The 26,275-nt window shown below is 37.0% G+C and overlaps 3 protein-coding genes across 3 annotated transcripts in view; 1 reads left to right on the forward strand and 2 right to left on the reverse strand.

The window, feature by feature from the left end:
• Positions 1-878: 878 nt before the first annotated feature.
• slx1 (structure-specific endonuclease subunit SLX1) lies at positions 879-4,834 on the reverse strand. Its single transcript, XM_074091649.1, has 4 exons — positions 4,565-4,834; positions 4,089-4,140; positions 2,793-2,984; positions 879-2,249 (listed from the first exon to the last, which is right to left on the reverse strand). The coding sequence occupies exons 1-4, from the start codon at positions 4,741-4,743 to the stop codon at positions 1,818-1,820; spliced, it is 855 nt and encodes a 284-aa protein (XP_073947750.1). The 5' UTR covers positions 4,744-4,834; the 3' UTR covers positions 879-1,817.
• Positions 4,835-5,458: 624 nt separating this feature from the next.
• On the forward strand, positions 5,459-8,483 carry LOC141430795 (zinc finger HIT domain-containing protein 2). Its single transcript, XM_074091650.1, has 4 exons — positions 5,459-5,652; positions 5,759-6,275; positions 6,981-7,184; positions 7,362-8,483. The coding sequence occupies exons 1-4, from the start codon at positions 5,606-5,608 to the stop codon at positions 7,686-7,688; spliced, it is 1,095 nt and encodes a 364-aa protein (XP_073947751.1). The 5' UTR covers positions 5,459-5,605; the 3' UTR covers positions 7,689-8,483.
• A 741-nt stretch (positions 8,484-9,224) lies between these two features.
• The window catches only part of Pi4KIIIalpha (phosphatidylinositol 4-kinase III alpha), a gene marked incomplete in the record, with an annotated part of 92,318 nt that continues 75,267 nt past the window's right edge, over positions 9,225-26,275 (reverse strand). The window contains 16 exon segments of the mRNA XM_074092027.1: positions 9,225-10,733; positions 11,046-11,272; positions 11,580-11,739; positions 14,342-14,465; positions 15,782-15,904; positions 16,459-16,647; positions 16,902-17,023; positions 17,757-17,823; positions 18,783-18,973; positions 20,541-20,661; positions 21,220-21,399; positions 22,060-22,189; positions 22,745-22,926; positions 23,494-23,640; positions 24,064-24,188; positions 24,924-25,159. Of these exon segments, the coding sequence (XP_073948128.1) occupies positions 11,047-11,272; positions 11,580-11,739; positions 14,342-14,465; positions 15,782-15,904; positions 16,459-16,647; positions 16,902-17,023; positions 17,757-17,823; positions 18,783-18,973; positions 20,541-20,661; positions 21,220-21,399; positions 22,060-22,189; positions 22,745-22,926; positions 23,494-23,640; positions 24,064-24,188; positions 24,924-25,159 (2,323 nt within the window).

Below are 26,275 nucleotides of genomic sequence, written 5' to 3' on the forward strand. Positions count from 1 at the left end.
AATTAAGTATTAAAAGTGTGTCTTTAACAATCTAACAATCTCTTCTTATCTATCTACTCATATTTAAAATTTACTAGGGGCAGGTTATTGAACCGAATTTCAGCCCAAATTCAGCCGAATTTCTTATTTATACCGCATGTTCGGCCGAAGTTCGAATTCTGTTCAAACCTCATTCGGCCCATCTCTAATACGTAGGTAAGTACGTATCTATAGACAGCGAAAGCATGCTTAAATTGTTAATTGTATAAGCTTGCTCAAGTATCCAGCAAATGAAAGTAAAATGCATGGGGCATACTTGTCTCGACTGACGTTTGTAATGGTGCGCGTGCGCCACTGACCTTGATATGAAAATAATGAATTGTAGATATGCGTTTTTTGTGGTTTTACCTGTTAGCGTTTTGTTGCTATACTATCATTCGTTAACAGTTAAATTACTATACTTCGCGAACTATGTAAATGATTAAATGGCTAAGCGCTTCGATGAAGCACAGGTACAGTCAGCAGCAGAAAAGCATAAGGGTTTTAAATGATCTACAGTTAACCCCAGCAAAGGTTAGTAATAATAACTAAAAATCGGCCAAGAGCGTGTCGGACACGCCCATGATAGGGTTCCGTCCGTAGCCAATACGAAAAAATCAAGAATAATATTTTTCTAAGGATTTCGTACTTATTGTGTAACTAGGTACGGAATTTTCTAAATTTTGGTATATTTTATACCTTAGGCTGCTATTTACTCTTAAACTACAAATACTCAAGTAATCTTAGCCGTTATAATTTTCCTTGTAAATTTGATATATTTACTACCATCCTGACAAATTTTTCCACCCAACAATGGTTTTAGATCTATACGCCTATAGGTAGGATTAGTTTCACCCCCACTTTACACGTCTATGGGAGGTACCCTAAAAATGCTGGTGTGACTGATATTATATTCATGCCAAAACATAGATTTTATAGTACTAACAGTCTCTGAGCTTAGCCGCGAACAGACAGACAGACGGACAGACATCGCGAAACTATAAGGGTTCCTAGTTGACTACGGAACCCTAAAAAGAGGTTGTGTAGTTAGGTACCTAATCGTTTTGATCACCGCAACCGCTCATCCATTTTTGCTTCTGACCATTTCAGCTTTTTGTGCCTTCAAGCAGACAGTATTACGCCCAACAATGAGATGGACGGACGACCCGGTTAAAGCCGCGGGTTCACGGTGGATGCAACCGAAGCAACTGGAGATCTATGGGGGAGGCCTAGATCCAACAGTTGACTCCTATAGCTGATATGATAACGATGAAGCAATCAGTAAACCGGCGTTCTTTCTTTATATTGGAAGGAGGCTGGTATTATAATTGAAACAAGTTTTTTTTACATTTCATTGTTTCAATATGTACATAATATGTAAAGTGTTGTAAATAATGTTCTTAAAATCTTAGTCCTTTGACTCGTTTTCCAAACACATATGTCATTCATGCTGAAATGATCAAGCTTTAACAAATTAAACGAGTAGGTATCCTTACTTCCAAAACCATACTTTAGATACTTATTCTTACCCGACACTGCCCGAAGGTTTTTTTTTACAAATTAGCTTTTGCCCGCGCCGCAAATTCCTACGCGACATTGGATAATTCCCGCGTAGTAGGAATAAGTGTGATTTCTATAGAAAGTTACACTTTCCCTGATGCAAGATTAACTGAGCTGAACCAATTTAGATGAACATGGAGGTAAGGTAGTTTTTATCCCAGAAAATTGCATAAGTAGTTCCCGCGGGATAGCGATAAACGAATTCTTCGCAGAAAGTCGCGGGCAACACATAGTTCCTGTCATAAATCATCAAATTCTTGCAACCACACAGAATTATTATCAACAAAGCCTCTATCCTGCGACAAAACGTCCTCGTCATCACCCTCATCGTCATCCTGACTCATCGCATCACCCCTGGGTACTTCAGAGCATCCCTTAATTTTTCTGATCAAGTCACCCCATTTTAGGTTGGTCCCACAAAACGGACAAAGACCTTCTAGAGGGACAAATTCAGAAGGTTCTAGAAACAGTTTGGCTAAACATGTTATATGGGATATTAGCTCGCAGTCTGAATTTAAACATGTCAATTTGGATTCTGCACTTGTGATGTATCCAGAACATATTAAGCACTCCGTGTGAGGTAGGTCAGTATTTTTCTTGACTTTTTTCAAGTTCCTACTTTTAACAGGTCCATGGCATATTTTCATGTGGCTTGGAGGTTCTCTTTCAGGCTGTAAATGTAAAAAAAAATCATTCCTTAATAATAAGTACCATAACCCAACCCACCTCCATCCAACGTCCTTATTAATTATTATTAATGCGATAGTATCTTTGTTAATTTTTTTTTTAAACTTTCATGTTTAAACACTCAACCAATTGTTCTCGTATTTTGTATGAAGATAATATTTAAAGAACCTGAAAAGGATATAGGATCATTTTTATCCCAGATAAATGCAGTTATCGTGGGCGCGCGATGAATGATTTGTTCACAGAAAAGTAACGGGCCACAGCTATTTCGTACGGAGATAGTTTAAGAGCTGAAAAGGACAAGGAAGGACATAGGGTAGACTTATACAAATAGGTTCAGCGGTTTAAGCATGAAGAGGTAACAGACAGACGGTCAGACAGACAGGTAAAAAGATAAATTGACAAGTTACTTTTGCATTTATAGTATTAGTAAAATAGCGAAAAGCAAAATAGTAAAAATAAAATAAATAAAAATTAAAGATATTAAGCATTGAAGCTATTTGATTTATTTATTTGTAAGCACTTACGGGAAACTCTTCAAAGAAATCTTTCTCTAGCCATCTGATTAGCAGAGGAAGGCGACACCAAGGCCCAACACGAAGCATCTGACTCAACACTCGAAGTTGGAACCTAAACTCTGTCTCTTTCCTCGGGACCCGCTTCAAGTTTAGGTGTTGTAGTCTGGTTGTTTTAGCGGGGTTCTGCCAGGCCCATTCAAACTGTGAATAAAATATTAAATAATTTGGGAATGCAAAGCCCCAATGATAGTTTTTTTTTACAAGCTTTTATTTAACTTGCATTGTATGTTGTATCTATGCATGTGTGGGTCAAATCTTGCAAGTTGGATTTGACTCTCTTCCAATGGTCAGATTGACTTCAAATTTAGCATACTTATGTAAATCTAGTGAAAATGCAATAATCTGGTAGTGAAATCCTGGTGTTCGAGCCAGGATCGTCTCTGCAGGACATAAGTCCTCAACGGTTAATGGCATTGACTATAAAATTAATATGGAAATGTAGTTTGGATGACAATGCAAGTACAGTCTACAAGAAGTACAGCCTGCAAAAAAGCTTGTATTCAAATTTTTTTTTTAACGAAAAAACTTATTCTTATTTTTGTTGAGGCTTTGAACACTCCAGGTGATCATGTCAGCCTCATAAGTATAATCATGATAGGAGTTGCTTTAGTTTATCTTTCAACTTGATTTTCACCCACTTCTTATTGTTTTATTGAAAGGAAACTTGGCAATTATGCATAGTTCAGCTGATAATACAATAATAATAATATAGTACCATCAAGCTCATCTGATGTTGGAACGGAACCAGGCTAGACACTAGACACCGGAACTCCAAGACAAAACAATGTAAGCTAACCATGTTTGAATTTGAATTTGTTAGAATAGTCTTAAAGTGTATCAGTTTCCTTTTCAGCCATAGTTTCAGTAGATTAACTGCAAACTGCAAAGCGGAAAAACGCTGCTACACGCTACACTGAATGCGGCAGCGAATGTGTTAATACCGAAATCAAATCTAAATCAAAACTCAAATTTAACACCAACACCCACTTTGATTTGTTTTTATAGATTGATTTAGGGCTTTTATTCACAACCAGAATGATTAGGCCGATCCCAGTGAGAAACAGAGATTAATTACTAGTCAGTTTTTTAAATAGAAAACCTAATGATTCTATATAGCTTATTTTTTGCAGAGAGGAAAGTGAACAAAGTATAGGTATTTGCATTCTGTAATAAGTGTTGTGTGGTTGGGAAAAAGATGTTTAAGTTATGAATGTAAAGGTTAACAATATTGAAGAAATTACTTACTCTGAGAGCAGAAATGTTGTTTGGAAAGCCATGAACAATCATCACCATTTTCCTAGAACAAATAATAATAAAAGGGACAGGCTATAAAAACCAAGAAAAGAAACCAAGAGAAGGTTAGAAGGGGACAGGGTTTGTTAAGATCTTTTTTTTTTATTTGACTGGATGGTAAACGAGCAAGTGGGTCTCCTGATGGTAAGAGATCACCACCGCTCATAAACATCACCACCAGGGGTATTGCAGAACCTAGACGCCTAAGATGAGATACGTCAAGTACCAGTAATTTCACCGGCGGCTTCCACGTCGAAATACAACAGTGAGAGCACTGCTGCTTTACGGCAGGATCTTTTTGCACTATAACTTGTTTTTTTTTACGTATACAAAATTGGCATTGAAAAGTCAATATATGTGGTGAACAACTTAGTTTAGGACCGTTATACAAAACTGCAGTTTGAAAAATACTAATTGCTAACTCTTACCATGGCCCTTTATTGCTAGTTCTATGCGCGCCTCCAGCCCATGTCCCTCTATTATGCTGCATTAATCTTCTATTTGGATCTCTTGTGTACCCGATGTAAGTACGACCCTTGTATTTGGGGTTTATATTGTACAACAAATAAACGCCAAAGAAATCTTCAATGAGTTCTGGCTCAGCCATTTTACTATTTGTATTTCAATATTTCATTTTAACCGTAAAGTTAAATCAAGCAATTACTTTTTTGTTTACAAACATTCCTGAAATTTCCTGCGTCCGGTGTCAACCACCTGATTTTGACAGTTGATATGTCATTTTGTAGAGAAATGTTCGAGACTTTTATTAAAACGCATTAAGCTTTTTGAGCTCAATAACGCGCAATCTGAACGATTTTTTTCTTAAAAACAAAGTATTCTATTTTACTATTAAATGGGCTTTTTTTGTAACATAAAATACATGACTCTTGCAATGAATTAATGAAAACTAAAAAGTTGGTTCTCGTTAAATAGTATTCAAAATTAACCTTATGAAAGGACTAACTGTATCGATGTGCAATAAAATAATTCTTTACTGACGAAGTCGCGGAAACAGCTATTAGGTACAAAGAATGCCTGCATGAAGAAAGAACAGCCCTTCGTATTTTTTTATTAGTAAAGACACGTAAAGATATAGGCTAGGGCTTGATTAAAGTTTATTATAGTGAGTGTGTAAGTAAATTATAGTGAAGAAAATATTTTTTTATAATGAAATAAAATAATAATTATTTTTTATTAAAATATAGAACTTTTTATTTTCATTGAAATTATAGTAGTATCGACGAAATGCCATTACCTTACTTCACTACGCTTACCTAAAAAAACTACAACAGCTGATTCAACTTTTGACTTGACTTTGACAATTCAATTCAATTTGAAGTTGAACTAGTAGTTCTGTACGTTTATGCCAAGTTTGTGCATTTTCTTTTGCTTTCGTCTATTTACCCGCTTTCCAATTCCCGGTATTTCAAGTGTTCGCGTCTTAAATACGAAGAAATCTCAACGGTACAATGTCTGACGAACTTTCAAATGATAAAGACTCGAAGATATGCGGCTTGTAAGTACCTACATACTGATAAAAAAAATAAACGATTTATGATTTTTAAATTTAAACCGTATTTTCTTATATTTTTTCGCATAAACTTCAAAGCTTTTCGTTCTAGGTGCAAAGATAACCCGAGTAAATACTGCTGTCCTCGCTGCGAAGTCTACTACTGTTCTTTAGACTGCTATAAATCCGAAACCCATCAGGAATGTTCGGAAAACTTTTACAGAGAGTGTGTTACCGAAGAACTCGTTTCAAGTAATGCAGACGAGGAATCTCAGCGCAAAATGATCGAGATACTAAAGCGAATGCATGAGCAAGACATAGAAAACGAGGAAGACGAAGAATTATTTCATTTAGACTCTGATGATGATGATGATATAGCTATCGATGAGCGGATTAAAAATCTAAATCTGAATGACCCTGATGCGTTATGGGGAGTTTTAACTGAAGATGAACGTAATGGTTTTGAGGCTCTACTAAATGAAGGAGATGTTGGGGCGATTTTGCCGCAGTGGGAACCTTGGTGGATGTACAAAAAGAGTCTGAAAAAGGTGGAAGAAGTTGGTAAAGAGGAGATGATGTTGCAGAAATGTCCTGTTTTGAAGAAAGTGCCAGGAATGGCTTCCTTGACTGTAAGTATTGTAGTTTTACTGTTTCACTTTGCCATTTACAGTTTTATCTTTACTTTTAATTTGGGTCAAACTTATGATCTACGGCTTCTGATATAAAGATAACTTGATTACCAAGACCAGTTATGTTATTTCGGAAGTTATATCAATGTGTTTAAATTGGATTATCAATAGAGAATTTTGAACTTCTTATTCTCTTCATTCAGCAGTTATTCTGACTGCTGATTTGATACTAGTTGTTGCACGCAACTCTGTCTGCAGAGACATCACTATCCCATGGGAAATCTTGATAATATGCCCCTATGCCCTTTCCACTGTCTTTCAGTTTAAGAGAGAAAGGTAACAGACAGACAAATACAAAGAGCTTAATATTAGTATGTTAAAGACTTATATCCACTTGACAGTCCGGAAGCGTGCAACCAATATGCCTTAAACCGTCTGGGTTTTTTATCAACTAACAAAACATGCTGTGTGTCCACAATTTTTTAACTACATGGTTTTGAATAAAGTGAAATACTGAGATGTACATTAATGTTTACTCATTCAAATACTATTATAAAACAATAGCATGTAGTTTATGATTTATTCACAAAATCAAGGTTAAACTTTACTACACTAAAGTATCCAGGGACGGTTTGAAGCATTTTGGTTTTGGATACCATGGTATTGTCGGACTGTCAAGTGGATATCTTTGAAACATGTTTTCAGACAGTGAAACCTTCACCAGTAATAACATTCAACATAACTAATGTTTTGGCATCCTACGCATTTGTGATGAGGTATTTCAATGGAGATGTGGAGCCTCCAGAATGGATAGTTTACTTCTTGAACATTTGTGCCAATCTTGATGCCAATGCCAACTTTGAGGACCTTGAAATCGCTGTAGAGTCTGTGGCCCAAAAGTGTTTACATGTAAGCAAAAGTTTTTTATCAATAAAAACATTAAAGCATTTGAATAAGAATCAATGCCAGTGTATAACTAACTGTATACTGATAACCCTCACATTTTTGTATCTGTATTTACACATGATATATATAATTGATTACAAAATTATGTATGTTGTTAATTTTAGTCAATATTTTTTACAGAGTGAACTCATTGAAACAGACAAACATAGTCTAGATATAATGAAACATGATACATACCTCATATTAGAAGGACCCAGCAAAGAGAATCGTCTCTACTACTGCAAATCGGCACTTTCAGACCTCCACAAAATTCTAAGTGATGCCAAATCACTGGCAAAAACAAAACCAAGTGAAGATAAGACAAGTACAGAAAAGGTGTTTTCCAAGAAATTTCCTGAACATGGAATAGAACATTTACCAAAAATAGATGGGGATAAAATTAAAAAGTGTATAAAGAAAATAGAATATTATTTGTCATTCCTTGAAAGTTATAGCATGGAATTTTGATGAATGAGTTTCTATGATAACTTTTATATAATAGTAGTATAAGTATTTTAGTTAGGTATCATATCAAGATGCATGAATTTTAGAGTTTTAATAATAAAATGTATGTTGTATCTTTACTTCATTAAAATGGCTTGTATTTAAATTAAAATGAGATAAAATCAGATTTACTAACAAAATTAGAAATGATCACCAAAATTAGAAACTCTTAATGTATAGTTTTGATTCTACTTTATGGAAATACGATCAAACTAATTAAAGTTGACTTAAAAATATTAAACAATCACGAAAATTTTAACATGCTTGTTTTCAAAGTAACTGGCCACCAAATAATCAATTATCAACCTTAAAAATTTATATGGTTTTACAATTTTCATGATCTGGTAGTATTTTTAATTAATGCGGTCTTTGAACGATAGCAGGATTACTTAATTTTACTATGGCAAAATTGCCAGTACATAAATTCAAATATATTGTTATATTTTTTTTTAGAAGAAATTGTTTTTTGGTGATTATATTGTTTTCTGGCAATCTGTTTTTTTTTATCCTTGACCAGAATTAAAACTTTCGAATTCTTTGCGTGAATACCACACATTCGCACAGGCCAGTGTGCGTAAGTGTAAGTCAAAGAGTATAAGTACCTATGGTGTAAGTCGCATTTGTTGATTTCTATTTGCAAGTCATGGAAAAATAAATATCTTCAAAAGTAGTGGAATAAAATAAACCCATTATAATGTCCAAAGAGTTTGTCAACTTGTATCTGTATGCTTCTATATTACATGAATTACGAATGATAAATGTCTTTATTTTATTAACTTCTAGGTGTAGGAACCTTTGTGTTACTAAAGTCATGTTGACATCCTATAGTTTTGTCAAGGAAATAATAGTGAAATTTATTATTAAAAGGTTCCACCCTGGTACATGAATGTTTGATCGACTGTACTTTTGAATTGCATGCCTTTTGACAGCTACCCTTTCTCTGACTTGTTTCAATTAATAATTATGAAATAGATTCCGCACTAGGTCTGCGTGGAACTACGGCTCAAGCCCTCATTCTGAAAGGAGGCCTATGCCCAGCAGTGGGACGTATACAGGATGGCTTATTTAGATCGTTCAGCATGGGACAGTCTGAAACTATAAGACATATGAAGATCTGTTCTTAGGAACCATGTCATCGATTTTAGTAACCAGAAAAACTGCATTCATACATTATAAAAAAACTTTTATTCAGCTCAGGAATCGAACCCGGACATTTTGAAAAATAAAACTTACTATCATTATAGAATATGAAATAAGTACAATGTATTTTAATTTTTCTAGATACCATGTTTCATAGAAACATTTATTGCTAATGATCTACACTACCGATATCCAAATAGAAATGTTTTATAAGAACAGATATTGTATGTCTTATAGTTTCAGACTTTCCCATACTGCCCGATCTAAATGAGCCACCCTGTATTGGCTGGGACGATGATGATGAGATTCAATTAGGAGTACTGCAATGATTAAGAGTAGTATTGAAAAATAAAAGCCACATTTTCACCATACCACACTTTATTCCAACAAGATAATTGTGATTAGAGGAATGTTCACAAAAATATTCTATAACATAGTTAATCATAATCATACATTAACATTTAACCTCATAAAATTATTATTTCATTTGAAAACAATAGCACAGCCCCTATTCAGTTAGTAAATTTTAATTGATGTCCACGAGAAGGAAAATTTCAGTAAGAATTCTGATGAATTTATGTACATTTTAATAGTAAATAATGCTAAAGATAACTGATTGATAGAAATATGTAGACAGAAACCTGGAGGCTTATTGCCTAAAGTTTCTGTCGCTCGCGATCGCAATCAAATGACAGTTTTTGTATGCGAAATCTGTCATTTCATTGCGATCGCGAGCGTCAGAAAAGTTAGCCTCTGCATTGGTTTCCATCAACAACAAAAGACAAGTTACACTTGAATTTCACTTTGTTTTGGTGTTTGATTTTCGATCATAGTAAAAAACGAAAGAGACGCAATCACTGCTAAGGGCACAGCCACAGTTGAAGAAATAGTGGATATCAACTAAAATTAATTAGAGTTACATTTAACAAGTATTAGGTACATTTATAATATTCCAGCACCACGTGGATCTGCTAAATATTGAATTTAAATAACTTTCGTTGAAAATACAGGCAAGCGAAATCTAAAATAATCAAACAAATTTACCTTCACAGAGAAAAACCACATGATGCCAAAACATGAATTTAACGACACAAATATAATACATATCGCATATTCGAATAATTATTTGTTCACTTCTATAAGAAAAATAAATAATCTCGCTAGTTATTCTAACAATCTCTTGGATTACTTTCGGCAGGGTCCTATTAAGCGGGATTCATACTTGTGTACTGTTTATACATAAGTATGTATAGTTATTTCTAAAGACAGGTTGTTTGTGTACAATACCCGTGGCTTCTAAATGGCTGTAGAGCCATGAAGCTATTTTTATTGCTTAAATGTGTTATTGCATTACAGGAGTGAATACTTAAACTATGCCTAACAGGTCGATTAACAAGAGCTAACACGAATGGATTGCATGAAAGTATCCGTGTATTGCACAAATACAAAAATTACAATGCATCAGTCATTTTCCTACAAAAATATACTGAAATAACTGAAACATTCCGCAACAATCTAAAAACAACCTGTATGCAAGAGAACAGCGCACGAATGTGAATCCCGCTTTACAATCATTTAGAAAGATTGTTAAGTTGCATACATGCATCACCGTATGAACGTAACTCACAGAATATATAAAGTACGCAAGTAAGTTTCAAACGCCATCAAAACCAGAGGGACTTTGCGATATAGACGATCTGTTATAGGCAATGACCTGCACGTATTTGGATTCATACAATAAACTTTTTATATATTTTCCATAAAGATTAGATAACATTGGTTCACCATACAATAAGACACCATCAAAGATTTTATACTTAAGTACAAATAAACACTACACCGACGTTCTGCCTTCTCACCAAAATATATCTGAAATTAAAAGTAAATTGTTATATAAAATATACACATACAAACAGAAATATTCTTCCTCCAGTCCTAAATGGAAGATGCTTGGTAAATGCCTATAATGTTCCATTTATCCATTGTTAGTTGAAAATAATTGATTTTAAACGCATTTTATTCTTGATGCAATAATATTAGATTTTGGTGTCAATTACTGGCCACCTTATGCTAAAATGAATTCTGGCCTCCTATAAATAGAATTCATTTTTAGTTTAAGGTGGCCGGTAATTGATGATTTACCCTAAGTTTGCGGTAGTTATGCAGTAATTCTATACTCACATTAATACGGTATCTGGTTTTGATAATACTGTATCATGTCATACGTCCTAGTCCTGAAGTTGAGGAACGAGTTTCGTATGACCGACAACATGAATGCAGCTGCCTCTTTCTCCGTCGAATTGGGCGCGAAGCGGGAGCGAAGGAGACGGATAGTCTGCCCGCGGAAGCAGGGCAGTCCGGTGTCAAGCATAAGCGACACCATGGATATTATAGCGTCCTGGTATGGCCTAGAAGTAATAGTGCTTTATAAAACAAGGGCATAAAGTATACGGAAATTATCTGGTTAGTAACAAATCTAAAAAGTACAAAGGCGAACTTATCCCTAAAAGGGATCTTTTCAATCTAACCTGCTGTGAAAAGGAAAAGTTATAAAATAGGCGAACAGTAGTTTATTTATTTTTTAAAGTTAAGCAACAATTAGCATCTGTACGGAAAAAAATCTTAGATATAACTAGTTAGAAAAAAAATCTTCACAGGTAACCAATTATCTCCAAGTAACAAGGGAATATAAAATAAAGATGCCTTGACATTTACCTGACAGCGAGGAACGCCTGCACGCAAAGCTCGCAGAACCACCGGAAGGGCGGCGCCTCCATCTTGCCACCCATTACCATCACCATCTCGTCTGTCAGCTTGATGTCCGGCTCGAAGCCGAGGTTGCCGCCCGGTGACGACTCAAACATGAAGCCGAAATCTGGACATATGCCATTTATATTAAACACCAACAACCGACCAAGTGCGAGTCGTGTTCATGAATATCCAGTCCAAATTTCATAGTTCTAGGACTCTAGGTTAACGGAAAACACCCTACAAATTTTGATTCCCTTGAGTGTCGAAATATATGTTTTTGCGGTATTTACGGTCGTATATTTTTTTTACGCTAACTTAGAAAATTGTCAGCTTAGACCAGGGATGGGGAAACTTTTTTCTTCGCGTGCCAATATATGTATACTAACGAAATATATGGCGGGCCAAGTTGTTGCATTTTTTCATCATCATCCCAGCCTATATACGTCCCACTGCTGGGCACAGGCCTCCTCTCAGAACAAGAGGGCTTGGGCTATAGTCCCCACGCGGGCCCAGTGCGAATTGGGAACTTCACACGCACCATTGAATTGCTTCGCAGGTTTGTGCAGGTTTCCTCACGATGTTTTCCTTCACCGCAAAGCTCGTGGTAAATTTCAAATGTAATTCCGCACATGAATTTGGAAAAACTCAGAGGTGCGAGCCGGGGTTTGAACCCACGACCCTCTGTTTGAGAGGCGATAGGTCAAACCACTAGGCCACCACGGCTTCGTTGCATTTTTTACTGAAATAAAAATATTGATATGTACTTTCTGAAACACTAATTTGGCTATTGCCAATGATAATGAAATTTTGTAACAATACGAAATCTTATCTTGATTTTTGTTTGATGGTCGCGGGCCGGATTTCAAGCCTTCGCGAGCCGGAGATGGCCCGCGGGCCGCAGTTTCCCCATCCCTGGCTTAGACTATACTCGAGTCCAGAATTAGGCGAACTAGATTGACAGCTGAAAATGTTACCAGACATAGCTAAAAAAAAGTCATAGGAATATGTCGATAGATTAGATTAGATGAAAACAAAATGGCGAACGGCGTCCCTACCGATGTTTTTCCATTGATTTATTCTATTATTATTTCATGTTAAGTTTTATTTTAATATCCGTATTACAGCACTGGTGAAACTGTGGCAACATTTGTGTGCAACTGTCAAGTTGGTTCGCCCAATACTGGACTCTAGTATAGGGTTGTTAATATTTCTCGCTTTACTATTTTACTATATTTTTTACGGGTGTAGAACCATAAACTAAGACATCTGTACAACATGCGCGCGGGCTCGAATACTTTCCCGCTCGCACAGTAACCTATCTCGCTCGGCGGCCCGATACACCCGAGCGCCTACGAAGGCTGCATTCGGAACTGATAAAAGGCGCTGCGCGGACGAGAGTGCATCATTCAGCTAGTGGTCTAGCTTGAGAGACGGCCTCTGCTATCCTCAAGTAAAACCAACAAGTGGGTACGGGGTGAGACGGCCTCTGCTGTCCATTCCATAAACTCACAGTTGTATGTCTATACTTTAGCTAGGTTATTTAAGTAAAGTAAGCCCTAAACCTGTTTTGTAAGTTTTCCTGAATAAACCTTCTGAACTGTCTTCCTGGCGCTTCATTCACCCTACAATCTGGCGCCCAACGTAAATAACGTAAATTACTAGACGCCACCCTACAATCTGGCGCCCAACGTAAATAACGTAAATTACTAGACGCCACCCTACAATCTGGCGCCCAACGTAAATAACGTAAATGACTAGACGTAAATCAAAAGAACTTAAGCAAGAAGATAGCCAAGAAGAAACACATCAGATGGCGATTCAATATACTCCTGAACAGTTTGAAGAGCTATTAAGTCGATTTCCCTTTCATTCGACAACAAACAAAACGGATGCCAGCAGTTACGCCATTGGAGCAGCTTTAGTGCAGGGGGAGGGAGAGAAAGAACATCCTATTGAATATGCTAGTAGGCTATTTACTCCAGCTGAACGCAATTACACAGTGACAGAAAGTGGATTTTCTGCTAAACTCGCACCCCGTGAAGATGGTCCATACGTAATCATAAATAAAATGGGAAGTTCAATCTACGAAATTGCTAATGTAAACGAACCTAAGAAACCCATTGGAAAATATCACACATCTGCTATAACTCGATTTACAAAACGAGATGATAAGAATCCAGAGCCTGTCCTACCTATTAGACGACGGGGACGGCCGAAGAAACAGCAACTCGTTCCAGTTCCTGGTACTGGTACTCTTACGGGACGTCAACGAGTACCAGAGGGGGAGAATGTAGAACCATAAACTAAGACATCTGTACAACATGCGCGCGGGCTCGAATACTTTCCCGCTCGCACAGTAACCTATCTCGCTCGGCGGCCCGATACACCCGAGCGCCTACGAAGGCTGCATTCGGAACTGATAAAAGGCGCTGCGCGGACGAGAGTGCATCATTCAGCTAGTGGTCTAGCTTGAGAGACGGCCTCTGCTATCCTCAAGTAAAACCAACAAGTGGGTACGGGGTGAGACGGCCTCTGCTGTCCATTCCATAAACTCACAGTTGTATGTCTATACTTTAGCTAGGTTATTTAAGTAAAGTAAGCCCTAAACCTGTTTTGTAAGTTTTCCTGAATAAACCTTCTGAACTGTCTTCCTGGCGCTTCATTCACCCTACACGGGTTATTTAGTAACACGTTGTTGAACATATACAATACGTGTGACCACTAACCTATGTGGATGATATGTCCGTCGGTGTCAAGCATAATATTCCCATTATGCCGGTCTTTGATTTGCAGCAGGAACCCAATCACGCTGTATGCAGCCATTGATGTTACGAAGCAACGCCTTGCAGCCTGCTCAAAAGAAACATATACATATAGCTTCTGCACATACAGGGCGTCTCTGAACCTGGGGCTTTAAATCTAAATTTCGATTCTACTCTCATAACTGAGCTAATTTTTTTCTGCAACTTATTAAAAAGATGGCCACTGGTAATTTTTTCTTCCATTCAGATTAAATGTAAAGGCTGACCAGAATTTTAAAAAACCTCGCCATATTGCGGAAAACCAATAGAACTAATTTCTTGCAATGGTAACACTAAATTTAAATGTCATCTGTCTATTGCGGTCAAAGTTTAACGTTGTTTGCGCGTGGTATTTTAAATTGTTATTTTGTGTTTTTGTACGTTAAAATGCCGAAGATTATACATAGCCTTGGAAGGAAAATAATCATTTGAATAACATCACCGACACCCTCGTCAATATGACTGGTAGGTATGCTACAGTAAGTGTAAAGAATGTTGCAGTATAAAATGTAGAAGTGCTGCCCTCGCGTCAGGTTTTTTATATTCCTGGCCAGAATTAATTTTCAATTACTTATATGCAATACAATACCAAATTGACAGTACATTGATAAATGTCTATCTTAGAGATGGCAAATAATGTTTAAAAATTGTTTGAAGGCTACCAAGAGATAGCGATAACTCCGCCATGTCCGATACGCTGATTTAACGATTAAACTTTGAGGATCCATAAATTATCTAAATTCAAGTTATTTTAAAGTTAAAACAAAAGTAACTTAGTAATGCGAGTAGAATCGAACCTTCAATTTAAAGTCAGAGACACCCTGATAAACACATAGCTTCTGCAATGAAATGAAATAATTTCTTTTGGTTTAGACATGGTAAAAATCGGTCTTTATAAACAGTGCTAATGAAATGAAATGGAAATACCTACCCTGTTTTTCATGTACACGCTCATAGAAACTAGCATGAGCTTCTATGGGTGTGTAGATGAAAAACAGGGTCGGTATTTCCGTGTCGGTATTTCCGTGTCGGTATTATCCGAGCCGGTAAAGAGTGTCATCTGTCAAAACGATCGAGTCAGACACAAATTATTTTTTAATATTTTTTATTCTCGATCATGGAACAACCAGTAACCGACCGGACTATCGTAATTTGGCGGTAAAGAAAACTCTTTCATTTTTTTAATTTATTGATGCTACTTAATTAGAAAGGTTATTCCTATCGATAAAAAAAGTTTCAAGCGTTTCTAAAATTTTCATCCATTCCCCATTGGCATGTAGGTAAATAGTATCTTATTTTTTTTTAATGAGATTTTTTTTGTTCCTACATTATCAACAAAGATTAAATAATATGCAGGAATCATACCTGAAATTCTCTAGTGCTCTCGTCGCCATACTTTTTGATGAAATACTCGTACATTCCTATGTCGGTCTGTCGGCCTAGTTGATCTCTTGACTTAGCGTTCGGAACACATTCTATCACTCCGCACTGAAATAAATAAATAAATTATGCATTGGCCATACCGAGTCGCAAAATTGCTGAAAATCATAATGTGATGCTTGTCATTGTTTGCTTATAGAAATAAATATGAGTATATGTATATGTTATTCATTGTTTGTCATACATAACTCTATTTTCCTGAATCCATCAATTGTTGAGAATTGTTATAAACTTATAAAACAAGTCTAACCACACCTATGGAGTTCTACAGGATTACCATTTTAGACTTGGATTTACCAAATCACCAGCACCAATATCAGACACAACAAGCGTGCATAAATATCTGATACGACTCTATTTCTAGGACCGGAAGGACGTGTCAGATATTTTTGCACGCGCCGCTGTGGCAGATATTAATGCTGGTCACTGTACAGTCAAGGGCAAAGATATCGACACGGCCAAAGTTGCAAAGATATGTATACACGGCCTAAATGTTAAGTGCATAGAGTCGCGTATACATATTTATGCAACTTTGGCCGTGTCGATATCTTTGCCCTTGACTGTACACCCCGGTTCAAACTTTTAAATAAAATTAGACTTACCCCAGGCGCCGTGGCAACAACCTTATACGGGAACAAATACAAGTCCAAGCCGACTTGTTGGAACACGTTCTTGAAGAGCGATATCACTTGTAGCGCCAACATGTCCTGTCTGACATCGTCGCCCACTTTAAAGATGGCCGCTTGCCAGGTTTCCGCCACCATAGATGTGAAGCGGTCTTTACCTTCCTCCTGCCAAAAAGATAATTGGTATGAGTTTTATTCCTCGTTCAATAAACCCTCCAATTGCCGGGCCGGAAAAAAAATTTTTATACCTAAATCTTTTCGGCAAGTTGATGCTTTTTTTTAAGATAAAGTTTTAGTTTCCAATCCGCACTTAACCCGCGCAGGAACTACGGCCCGAGTCCTACTGATTCTGAGAGGAGGTCTGTATTCAGCAGTGGGACGTATTAAACTAAAGGCTGGCATGATGATGTTAGACTTACGGTGGGCGGATCCTCCCCAGTAGCGACGGCCATGGCGACAGCTTCCATCTCCGCGATGCCATACTTCCGCACCCTAAAACGAGCGAGATAGGGCGCTTTCGCCGCACTCTGCATAGGCGTACCTATAAAAAATTCACAATATAAACATCTAACGAAGAACGAGGGTCACCGACATAGCCAAGAGAATTTGCTCGTTGAAGTGGCAATGGGTAGGCCATATAGCACAGAGAACAGATGGTCGTTGAGATCGTAAAGTTCTCGAATGGAGACCGCGGATCGGCAAGCGCAGCGTAGGACGTCCACCAACGAGATGGACGGATGATCTGGTTAAAGCCGCGGGTTCACATCACATCAGACATGGCAGTGTTAGAGATCATAAACTAGTGAGCAAAAATTTGATCAAAAATATCTGAACACACTCTACGCCGTTAACAATAGAGTCGTGTTCAGATATTTTTGATCCAATTCTTGATCACAGGTTTATGAACACGACTGTGCGAGGACTTTTAAATAATTTTTGATATTCATTTGACATCTCTAATAAAATTTATCAATGTGCTGTCAATTTATTGCATACATTTAATCCGTATAAAAAAATGAACTGGTCATATTTTAAAAAAGTTGCAGATTAAAAGTAGCTCATTATTCCGACATCTTAATAAGAAGGAAAAGTGGAAGGGAAGCGAAAAAGAGGGTCGGCCTTGATTGACTATACAAAAGGAGAAGGTAGCCGCCATGATGTATAAGGAGGTTAAGGAGGCAGCTTCGACTTCGAGTCGGCCACACCGACAAGACATTATTAAATAAGAAGAAGAGAGAAGAGGGCAGATACACCCAGTATAGAATAAAACTCACCGCTCTTGTAATCAATGTCCAGCACCATCGAATCAGGATTCGAAGGCAAATAACAGCCCGGCTGTACCTGTGAAGTCAAATGTATTTATGTAAACCGTGATCGTCGATTTACATAAGTTATATTGGATAGTGGTCCGAGATGTTAACGATCCCTAATTCAAGGAAAATATAAGTGAGAAGTCCATTAATTTACGTGTTTCTTAAGGTGCACATAACTTAGAACATTCAGTTGTATTCTTTGTATTGTAATTATTGTAACAGAAAATGGAGCATTCGCAGTTTTTATTTGTCGAACTAAACTACCACTGTTGAACTACAGAGCCAAGCATAGAACCAAACATTGCTACGAACTTTTACACGATTATTCTAGGGAATTAAGATTGGTTTTTTGAGTCTTTTTGTATTTATTATTTCAACTCCAAATTACACAAAGACAAAAAGACTCCAAAAACCAATTTTAATTTGATTGTGACATCTCTTGTCCGGGTGAGCGGTTAGTTCCAATGGAGTGTTGAAAGTTTCTCGATGAGGGCTAAAGCATAGAATAGATGTCGCTAGTGTCGCTGCTTAAGTGACTAAATAAGAAACAAACAAGCTGAGATATGTGGTGCATAGGAGAAATTTGTGTCTGTACTCCTGTCTGTCTGTGGTGTAGCGGTATAGCACGCAGCACGGAATGCTGAGGACCTGGGTTCGATTCCCAGCGCTGTTCACTTTTTCTGGTTTTTATGTGCATCTGTTTCAGTTTATATTTTCAATATTCTAGGGAACGCACTAAATAGTTATTAGCTCGTCTAAAATCAAGATTGAAAGAACATCAACTCAAAATAATACAGTACACTAGCCGTTACTAAATCGGTTCAGTGGTTTAGACGTGATGCAGTAACAAACAGACGTACAAACTTTCGCATTTATAATATTAGTGGGATTTTGATTTAGGCCTTTCAGAAATTAGACGTAGGTCTAAAAATGGTGTTTTATTTTTGGTTGATACTGTTTTCGATCATTTTGTGCGAAATATTTTACCTTTATATTCTTCAAAGCCTCGAGGCACGCTCGCTTCCGATCGGCCCCTTTCGGATAAGGTCGGATGATTCCGCTGATGTTCGTGATTTGGCTGAAGAAGTCGAATTCTCGCTCGTAGAACGCCTTGGCGGGTCCAGATAGGGTATCCACTATACTCTTTGTCAGCGATTCGAGGGTATCGAATAGGGCAGCTGAAAAGAAAGTCTTTGTCAGTAACAGTTTTAGGGTTCCGTAGCCAAATTGGCAAAAACGGAACCCTTATAGTTTCGCCATGTCTGTCTATCCGCGGGTTAGCTTAGACACAATTAGTGCTAGAAAGCTGTATTTTGCATGGATAATATTTAGCAATTATGACGACAAAATGGTAAAATAAAATGTAGGAATATTTTTTTTTAGGTTACCTTCCTCAAGACGTAAAGTGGGGGCAATTTTTTCCTCGTCTAACCCAATAGTGTGGGGTATCGTTCAACAGTTCCTTTAAAGTCATGAAGAGAATGTAAAGAAGATTCTTCGATACAGTGATTCGTTTGCAAAATATTCAACATTAAAGAAAAAAAAATCGAGCGAAGAATCTGGAATACGGTAAACCGAAGAAGTAAAGTCGAAGAACAAAATTCTTTTTCACTTCTCATGCTCTTAAAATGTTAATTTAGTCTCTGAATATCGGGACTAAAGCCCTTTTTATTTTCTATGGATTAATAGTAGATTATTGTCGTGGCCTGGAAGTAGGCAATTGCTGGCTGAGTATGAGTATTAAACGGACGAGCTTGCGAGTCCGTTTAACTAATACGAAGCCAGCAATTGCTATTCCAGCCGAGACTAATATAAAGCTTTTCTCAAAAATGGTTAATAATTCTGAAATAGAATAAACTTTTTCTCAAAATATATTATAAAATTTAATTTTATTCCAATATTTTTCTTATGCTTTCCCGCCTTTTTTCATTAAAAATAAACTGCAGGTGTATTTTTCTACCGAAAACACCACAAGCTATTTCAGACCCAATATAAAAAGTCCAGAGTTCCCACAAAATATCAGATACTGGCCATTAGACTTGGCTGTATACGACTTGTACCAACATTTCCAAGGCCTATTTAACTTAAAACAAAAAAAAATGTGACTGATTGCAGGCGCGCTAATTCATTATTGTCGAGCTACCGCGCCTGCAACCTTTTTAACTTTTTAATTTTTCGCTGACCATAAACTATGCACTTCACCTTCTGATATGTAAAGAATAATGTCAACTTTAACGGACATTTTTGAGAAAAGTTACTTTTTTAAATTAACGTTGGAAACCCCTAAACAGCCAACGCGGTTGTTTGTGAATGGAGGATTTTTAGGCGTGGAAATAACCTCAAAATGACAACTGTGCAAAAATATAAAAAACAAAAATACTATTTAATTTCGTGAAACACAATTAATGATTACGAATATTAATCTATTCAATTATATTAAGGATTATTAGGACACATCAATAAGATTTTTTTTTTCATTTTTATATTTTTCATTAATTCGTTTTATTATACATAGTCCAATAAGTTTTAAAATACTCTTCAATTTTGAAAATGTTGGCTAAATATGCAAGTTACTTCATAAACAATAAAAGAAAAGAAAAAACAACCATAATGCCACTCGAACTATAGTCACCTTCGCTCTGCTCGGGTGGCTAAACATCTCGTGTCATTATGGCTTCTTTTAGTCCCTATGTTCACAATCTACTATTTTTGATCGCACCGTTTTAGCAGGTACACTCAACTCACTGTCTTTGTGTAGCATCTCCTCATCCGTGTACATGTTTGTGTGCATGTTCCAGATCAGCTGATGTGCGACCACTTGCGAATTCTTCGCTAGAGACTTGATCAGCTCCGCTACGTAACCCATCTGGAATTGCATATGTAAATTAAACAAGTCGTCTTACGGGCTATCCATAAAGAACGTCCCACATTTCCGAACGTTTCACATTTTTTTATTTCAAAGACCAAATATTTAAGAAATACATTTTATCTTTAACAATAATACCTACTATCTTATCTATTCCTCTTGAGTCCCGGCGTAAAATTTCTGTTTTCACAATCTGAACCGAACGTCAATCAAGTCAAGTTCAAAAAAAATTATGTCCTCAAGTCCGGGCGATCCAGGAGGATAATGTTTTTTTTTCTTTGGATTTTTACATGGATACAAGCGAATTTAAGAAAATATTTGAATGAACTTTTGTTTCTTTATAAAAATAAAATAATGTTTATGCTAATTAAAGGATTTAAGGCAGTTTCCTTCCAGGGCCCAACAATTTCTTCCACCCTGTATACGTAGGAAGGCGGAGGAGAGGTATAACATCACGCGTTCACAGCAGCTTGCGCAAACAGCGGGTGCATCCAAACTAACTGTCGTATCACGCCATGTCGCTCCCTATGGAGTGTACTAACTGTGATTTGTACTCACCGTGTCATGTCTAAGGGCTTGTACCAACTGTGGTATATAGAGCAGGACGGCAGAAGAAGGGTATGACGTCAGCGCGTTCACAGCGGCTTGCGCGGACAGCGGGTGCGGTGGATACTGACGGCTGAAGTACGCGAGCGCTTCCACGGGAGATATCCGGGCCCATGTCACCATGTGGACTAGCTGTTGGGATAAGTTGTGGTAATTAGTGGAGTGTCATGAAAAACTATATCGATCGTCTTATTTGGTATAATTTAAATCAATAGTGATAAGATTATGTCTATTAAATACGTACTTATGCTATTAGCTATAGTGATTCACCTGTTATAAATTCAAAAGTTGTAATAGTTGTTCTTAAAATTACACTTTTAAATTTTACTGTTTAGCCAAAAGAACTGCTAGACCAATTTTTGTATCTCATTATGTTTGTAATATTTATTGTGTACTAGCGTTTACCCGCGGCTTCGCACGAGTAAATCATTAGATACAGCAGTTGAATTGAAATTTCGGGATTTTATTAAATGTTCGTGGGAATTCCCTAAAATTACAGCGTGGTTTTATTTGACGTTAAATTAAATCACCCATGCCTAATTTCGTGACTTTAAACCCAGCGGTTGTTATTTCGAGATTTTATCCCTATCCCGTGGGAACATTGGGACAAAAAGTAGCATATGTGTTATTCCAGACGTCCTGCTACCTACATACCAAATTTCATGACTAAGCCCAGCGGTTGTTATTTAGAGATTCTATCCCTAACCCGTGGGAATATCGGAATAAAAACCAGCTATCTACATACCAAATTTCATTCACTCACTCACTCACTCAGTAGGATTATGAACGTACCTCAGGCGCATCGTTCAGTAGAGTTTCAGTAGTGACCAGGTATTTCAACGCTTGCGGTATGTGGTACACGGCGGTCGGCTGCGCTTGTACTTTGCGACGGATCTCTGCTACAATCCCTTCGTTCTTTAGCCTATTAATTAAAATAGGTTTTAATGAGTCCTTGTTTAGTTTTTGTACAAGTCATCATCGCAGCTCTCTACAACGTGTCTCTACTCTATGGACAATGAGCAGAATCCCGAGTGGAGGAGATTAGATGAGTATAAAAATAAAAATATTTTATTATGTATCTACATACAGGCTGTTCCGAAACATTTGATCGTAAATCAGTCATTGCTTTAATAGATAACCAAGCGTTTGGCTATGTACAGTCGAGTTCATAAACATGTGAGTAAATATTTGATCAAAACAAGCTTCTACGCCATTAACAATAGTCTTGTTCCGTTCTATTCATCTTTGTCCAGAAGGTAGAGACACGTTGAATAAGTCCTTCATCATAGTACAGGCCTCCTTCCAGAATGTGAGGGATTGTATTGCGAATTGGGAACTTTACCCGCACGTGTCTCACGATGTATTCCAAAGCAAACACAAAATATAAAAATCATTTATTTATAAAAAAATGATCAATTTCGATAAAATAAATCTAGGGATATTATTCTAGCTATGTAAATTATAATTGCGTACTTACCTCTCAGGTAGAAACACGGCCAAGGCTGGGCTGATATCCCAAGCGAGCTTGGCATAGTCGCGCCAAGTTCGTTCCGTGTTAGGTTTGGAGCGCCAAGTCGCTATATTGTCTTCGCCAGGTACCGCTTGCTCTGGCCGTCCGTGGGGGTTGTGCCAAGTCACCAGGAACTCTATTTCTACTGCCTATAAGAGCAAGGAATGTAAGGTTAACCAAAATTTTGACATTGAAAAAAAAGGAAAAACATACAAATATTGCAGGTTTAAAAAAATCTTGCGTAAAAGTGTGTGACTACAATCGATTCAGTGTCAACTTGTAATATATTTGTAATTTTCATTTTTACGTATTGAACTTGTTTATTGGAACAAAAACATACAGACGAATGAGAATATATATTTCTTAAGGCTGTCAGAAAATGAAGAACTAAAATTACTTATTGAATTTCATTTCAGAAAACTACAGGTTTATACAGCTGGCAACTCTAAAATTTAGAGATAAAGTGTGAAGTTGTCAGCAAACAAATGTTGTAATATCATTCATAACGCATTAAGCTATAAATAAGTGCATAGTATCTTTTAGGTTAAATGCAAACGTTCGCTCAAAAGTTGCAGCTGTCACACCCACACCTACTAGGCCTATAAACCTGTGTCATCAATTCCGTGGTCTCTTTCCTTCCGAGACAGAAAAGGATGCACTAAACGGCAAACGTTCCAATTTCAAATACTGTAACTTTTCAAACACATTATACTCACCATAAGTTCCAATATAAGGTTCCGCTTTCTCACATAATCTTTCACAAACGTGTCCTGAGACTTGGCAGGTGGTTTCACACTTCTGTTCGACCGTTTTCCAGCTATACTGCCAGCTCCGCTACTCAATGTGGTCGTTGACATTGGCACCTACAAAATTGTAAGTATATCTAGTGTGTCTTGTATTGTGTGGTGTAATTGTATTTAGTTGTAGTTGTTTTAGATGTAAATCAGGTATTTATTACACCTTTTAAATGCAAAAACGTGGACATTTTGAACATAAATGCTTGATCCACATAAAAAAAAGTTACAGGAGAGTAAAAATGCTGTGACGCTTCGAGTATAGAATGGTACGCACAGGCTTAACCTGGCGAAAGCACTACCGTGCCCCCTGATAAATATTTCGTCGTGTAATTGTTATAATATAAACATTGGGAAGTAGTTTAGGTAAAAAAATATACAAAAGTATGCTGTACTTAGATAATTTCTCAACGATAAAGCGCGTCAAAGTTTTTTAAATGTAACTTGTGGATAAGATTTAGAGGAAATTAAAGATAAATTAGAAGTTCTTACCGTATTAATCCACCCAGTTGTTTGCCGATTACCAATGTCGCTACTGTTCACTGACGATCTGTTGTCGGTTGGCGAAATAGACGTGTAGATGCTCTGTTGGCTGCTCGGACCAATTAAATCCTCTCCTGAATGAATGAATTATATTTCCAATACAATACAAGTTTTTGATTTACCTCGCTAATTATTTACAAAATTTCGGACAAGTGTTTGTGACAGTTTAATCTGTGTGCCATATGTAAGGGTGGATTTCTTAAGTTTTTACTATTGAATAAAATTCTTAATTGATTTAAGATTCCATATAATAATTGGGGTACTTGGGTAGAGCGAAATGATTCCGCTAAAAAAAAACTTGACTTTGAATATAGGATTAGACCACGCAGCCCTTGATTTGTCTATAAACAACGCTGCTTGTTAAATGTCGCCTATATTTTATTAATATATTACATTTAAATAATATTTTTATTTGATATCCCGCGGCGAAACAATCGAATACCGTCTCAAACAGTCAAACCTCACCCAATCTCACGTGGTGCATGAGGGTGGTCTCGGCAAATATCACGTTTTTTTTTCGCAATAAACATTGTAAAATTAAGTAAGTAATAACTGTTATTCCACTAAAAAAAATTAAAGAAAACTATATAATTGTTTGATTTCATCGTTGTGATTCTATGCTACGTTATTAGAAAATCATAAATAATAATACTGAACTAGGCTTAAATAAAAAAAATGCATTTAAATAAGTGGATTCTTTTTCTAAATTAAAATAAAACATAGACGGGTGGAGTAATCGCCCAAATCGCCTTACGAAAATAATGGATACCCCCAAACCTGACGTTATTTCTGGCATTTATTTCACTAACCAACTATACCTATATCACTGGTCTTCAAGTATTTTTTGTCCGAATGCATAAGCTGCCAGAATTTGATTAGTGATATGATGTCTTCCCTCAATACGCCTGAAGTCTTGGACGGACATTGGAGACCCCTGCAGAAGTAGTCCAAGCAAGCGCTGTATACTCTCTCTCGGAGGATGTTACGGGCCAGTGAACGGGGCAGTATGTCGCCCTGGAGGAGGGACAAGCCACAGGAGAGGAGCCTGTACAGAGAAAGTATTATGGGAGAAATGCCGAAAAACCTTTAATTTGTCCGTCAGTTAGATTTTAAAAAAATACTGGAGAAGTATTTTTTTCTTTTAAATGAACATAAAGAATTTTTTTGCTCATCCGCGACCTTATGATAGTTAAGTTTATGCAAAATATGCTTGTTCATGCAGTTCCTCCACCTCTACACAGTAAGAACACAAATCACACAAACCCATCTATCACCACCACCACACTACACTGACGCGTTTCGAACTCAACCAGAGCCCCTCTTCAGAGCAACAGAACCGTACACCATGCTACCAGATGTTAGACTAACAATCCACAACAAAAAACTATTAATAAAAAACCGGCCAAGAGCGTGTTGGACACGCCCGCAATAGGGTTACGTAGCTATTACGAAAAAATTAAGTAATATTTTTCTAAGGATTTCGTATTTTGTACGGAATATTCTAAGTTTAGGTATATTTTATATAGGCTGCTATTTACTCTTAAACTACTAATAATTCTCAAAAAAACTTAACCGTTATAGTTTTCCTTGTAACTTGATATACTTCCTACCGCCCTGATTTTTTTAAAAGTTTTGCATCCACCGGTTTAGATTTTAGAGGGGGGGACGCTCGATTTTAATGAAAATTTGCACTTGAAAGTTGAATATTTTGCAAACAAATCACTGCATCAAAAAACGCAGTGTGACGTAACGATCTGTTACGGTGCTCGTGGACGGGCTCGTCATTCTACTTCGGACTGCAGGGACGGCAACACCTGGCTAATGATTCTGTAGGTTCATCTGTCGATTAGCTCTGTACATATTCTGATTGGTTCTGTGATTTAATTACTATCGGTTGGTGAAATAAAAGACCTGCATCCCAAAAGAAGTTCTTATTGAAGCTCTCATTTAAATACCTACATCATGAACGCATCCTGACGGCGAAACAGAAGTAACCTCATTCCATCCATCATTAACTCATCTCTCCTCTCTGCTCTCGTCCACATACAAATATCTGCCCTGGCCGGGAATCAAACCCAGGACCTCAAGCTTCGTAGTCAGGTTCTCTAACCACTTGGCCAACTGGTCGTCGTTGCAAGTCTATTGCAGGTATTTAGTATAC

The sequence above is a fragment of the Choristoneura fumiferana genome, chromosome 9, assembly GCF_025370935.1.
Source record: "Choristoneura fumiferana chromosome 9, NRCan_CFum_1, whole genome shotgun sequence".
Taxonomy (NCBI): Eukaryota; Metazoa; Arthropoda; class Insecta; order Lepidoptera; family Tortricidae; genus Choristoneura; species Choristoneura fumiferana.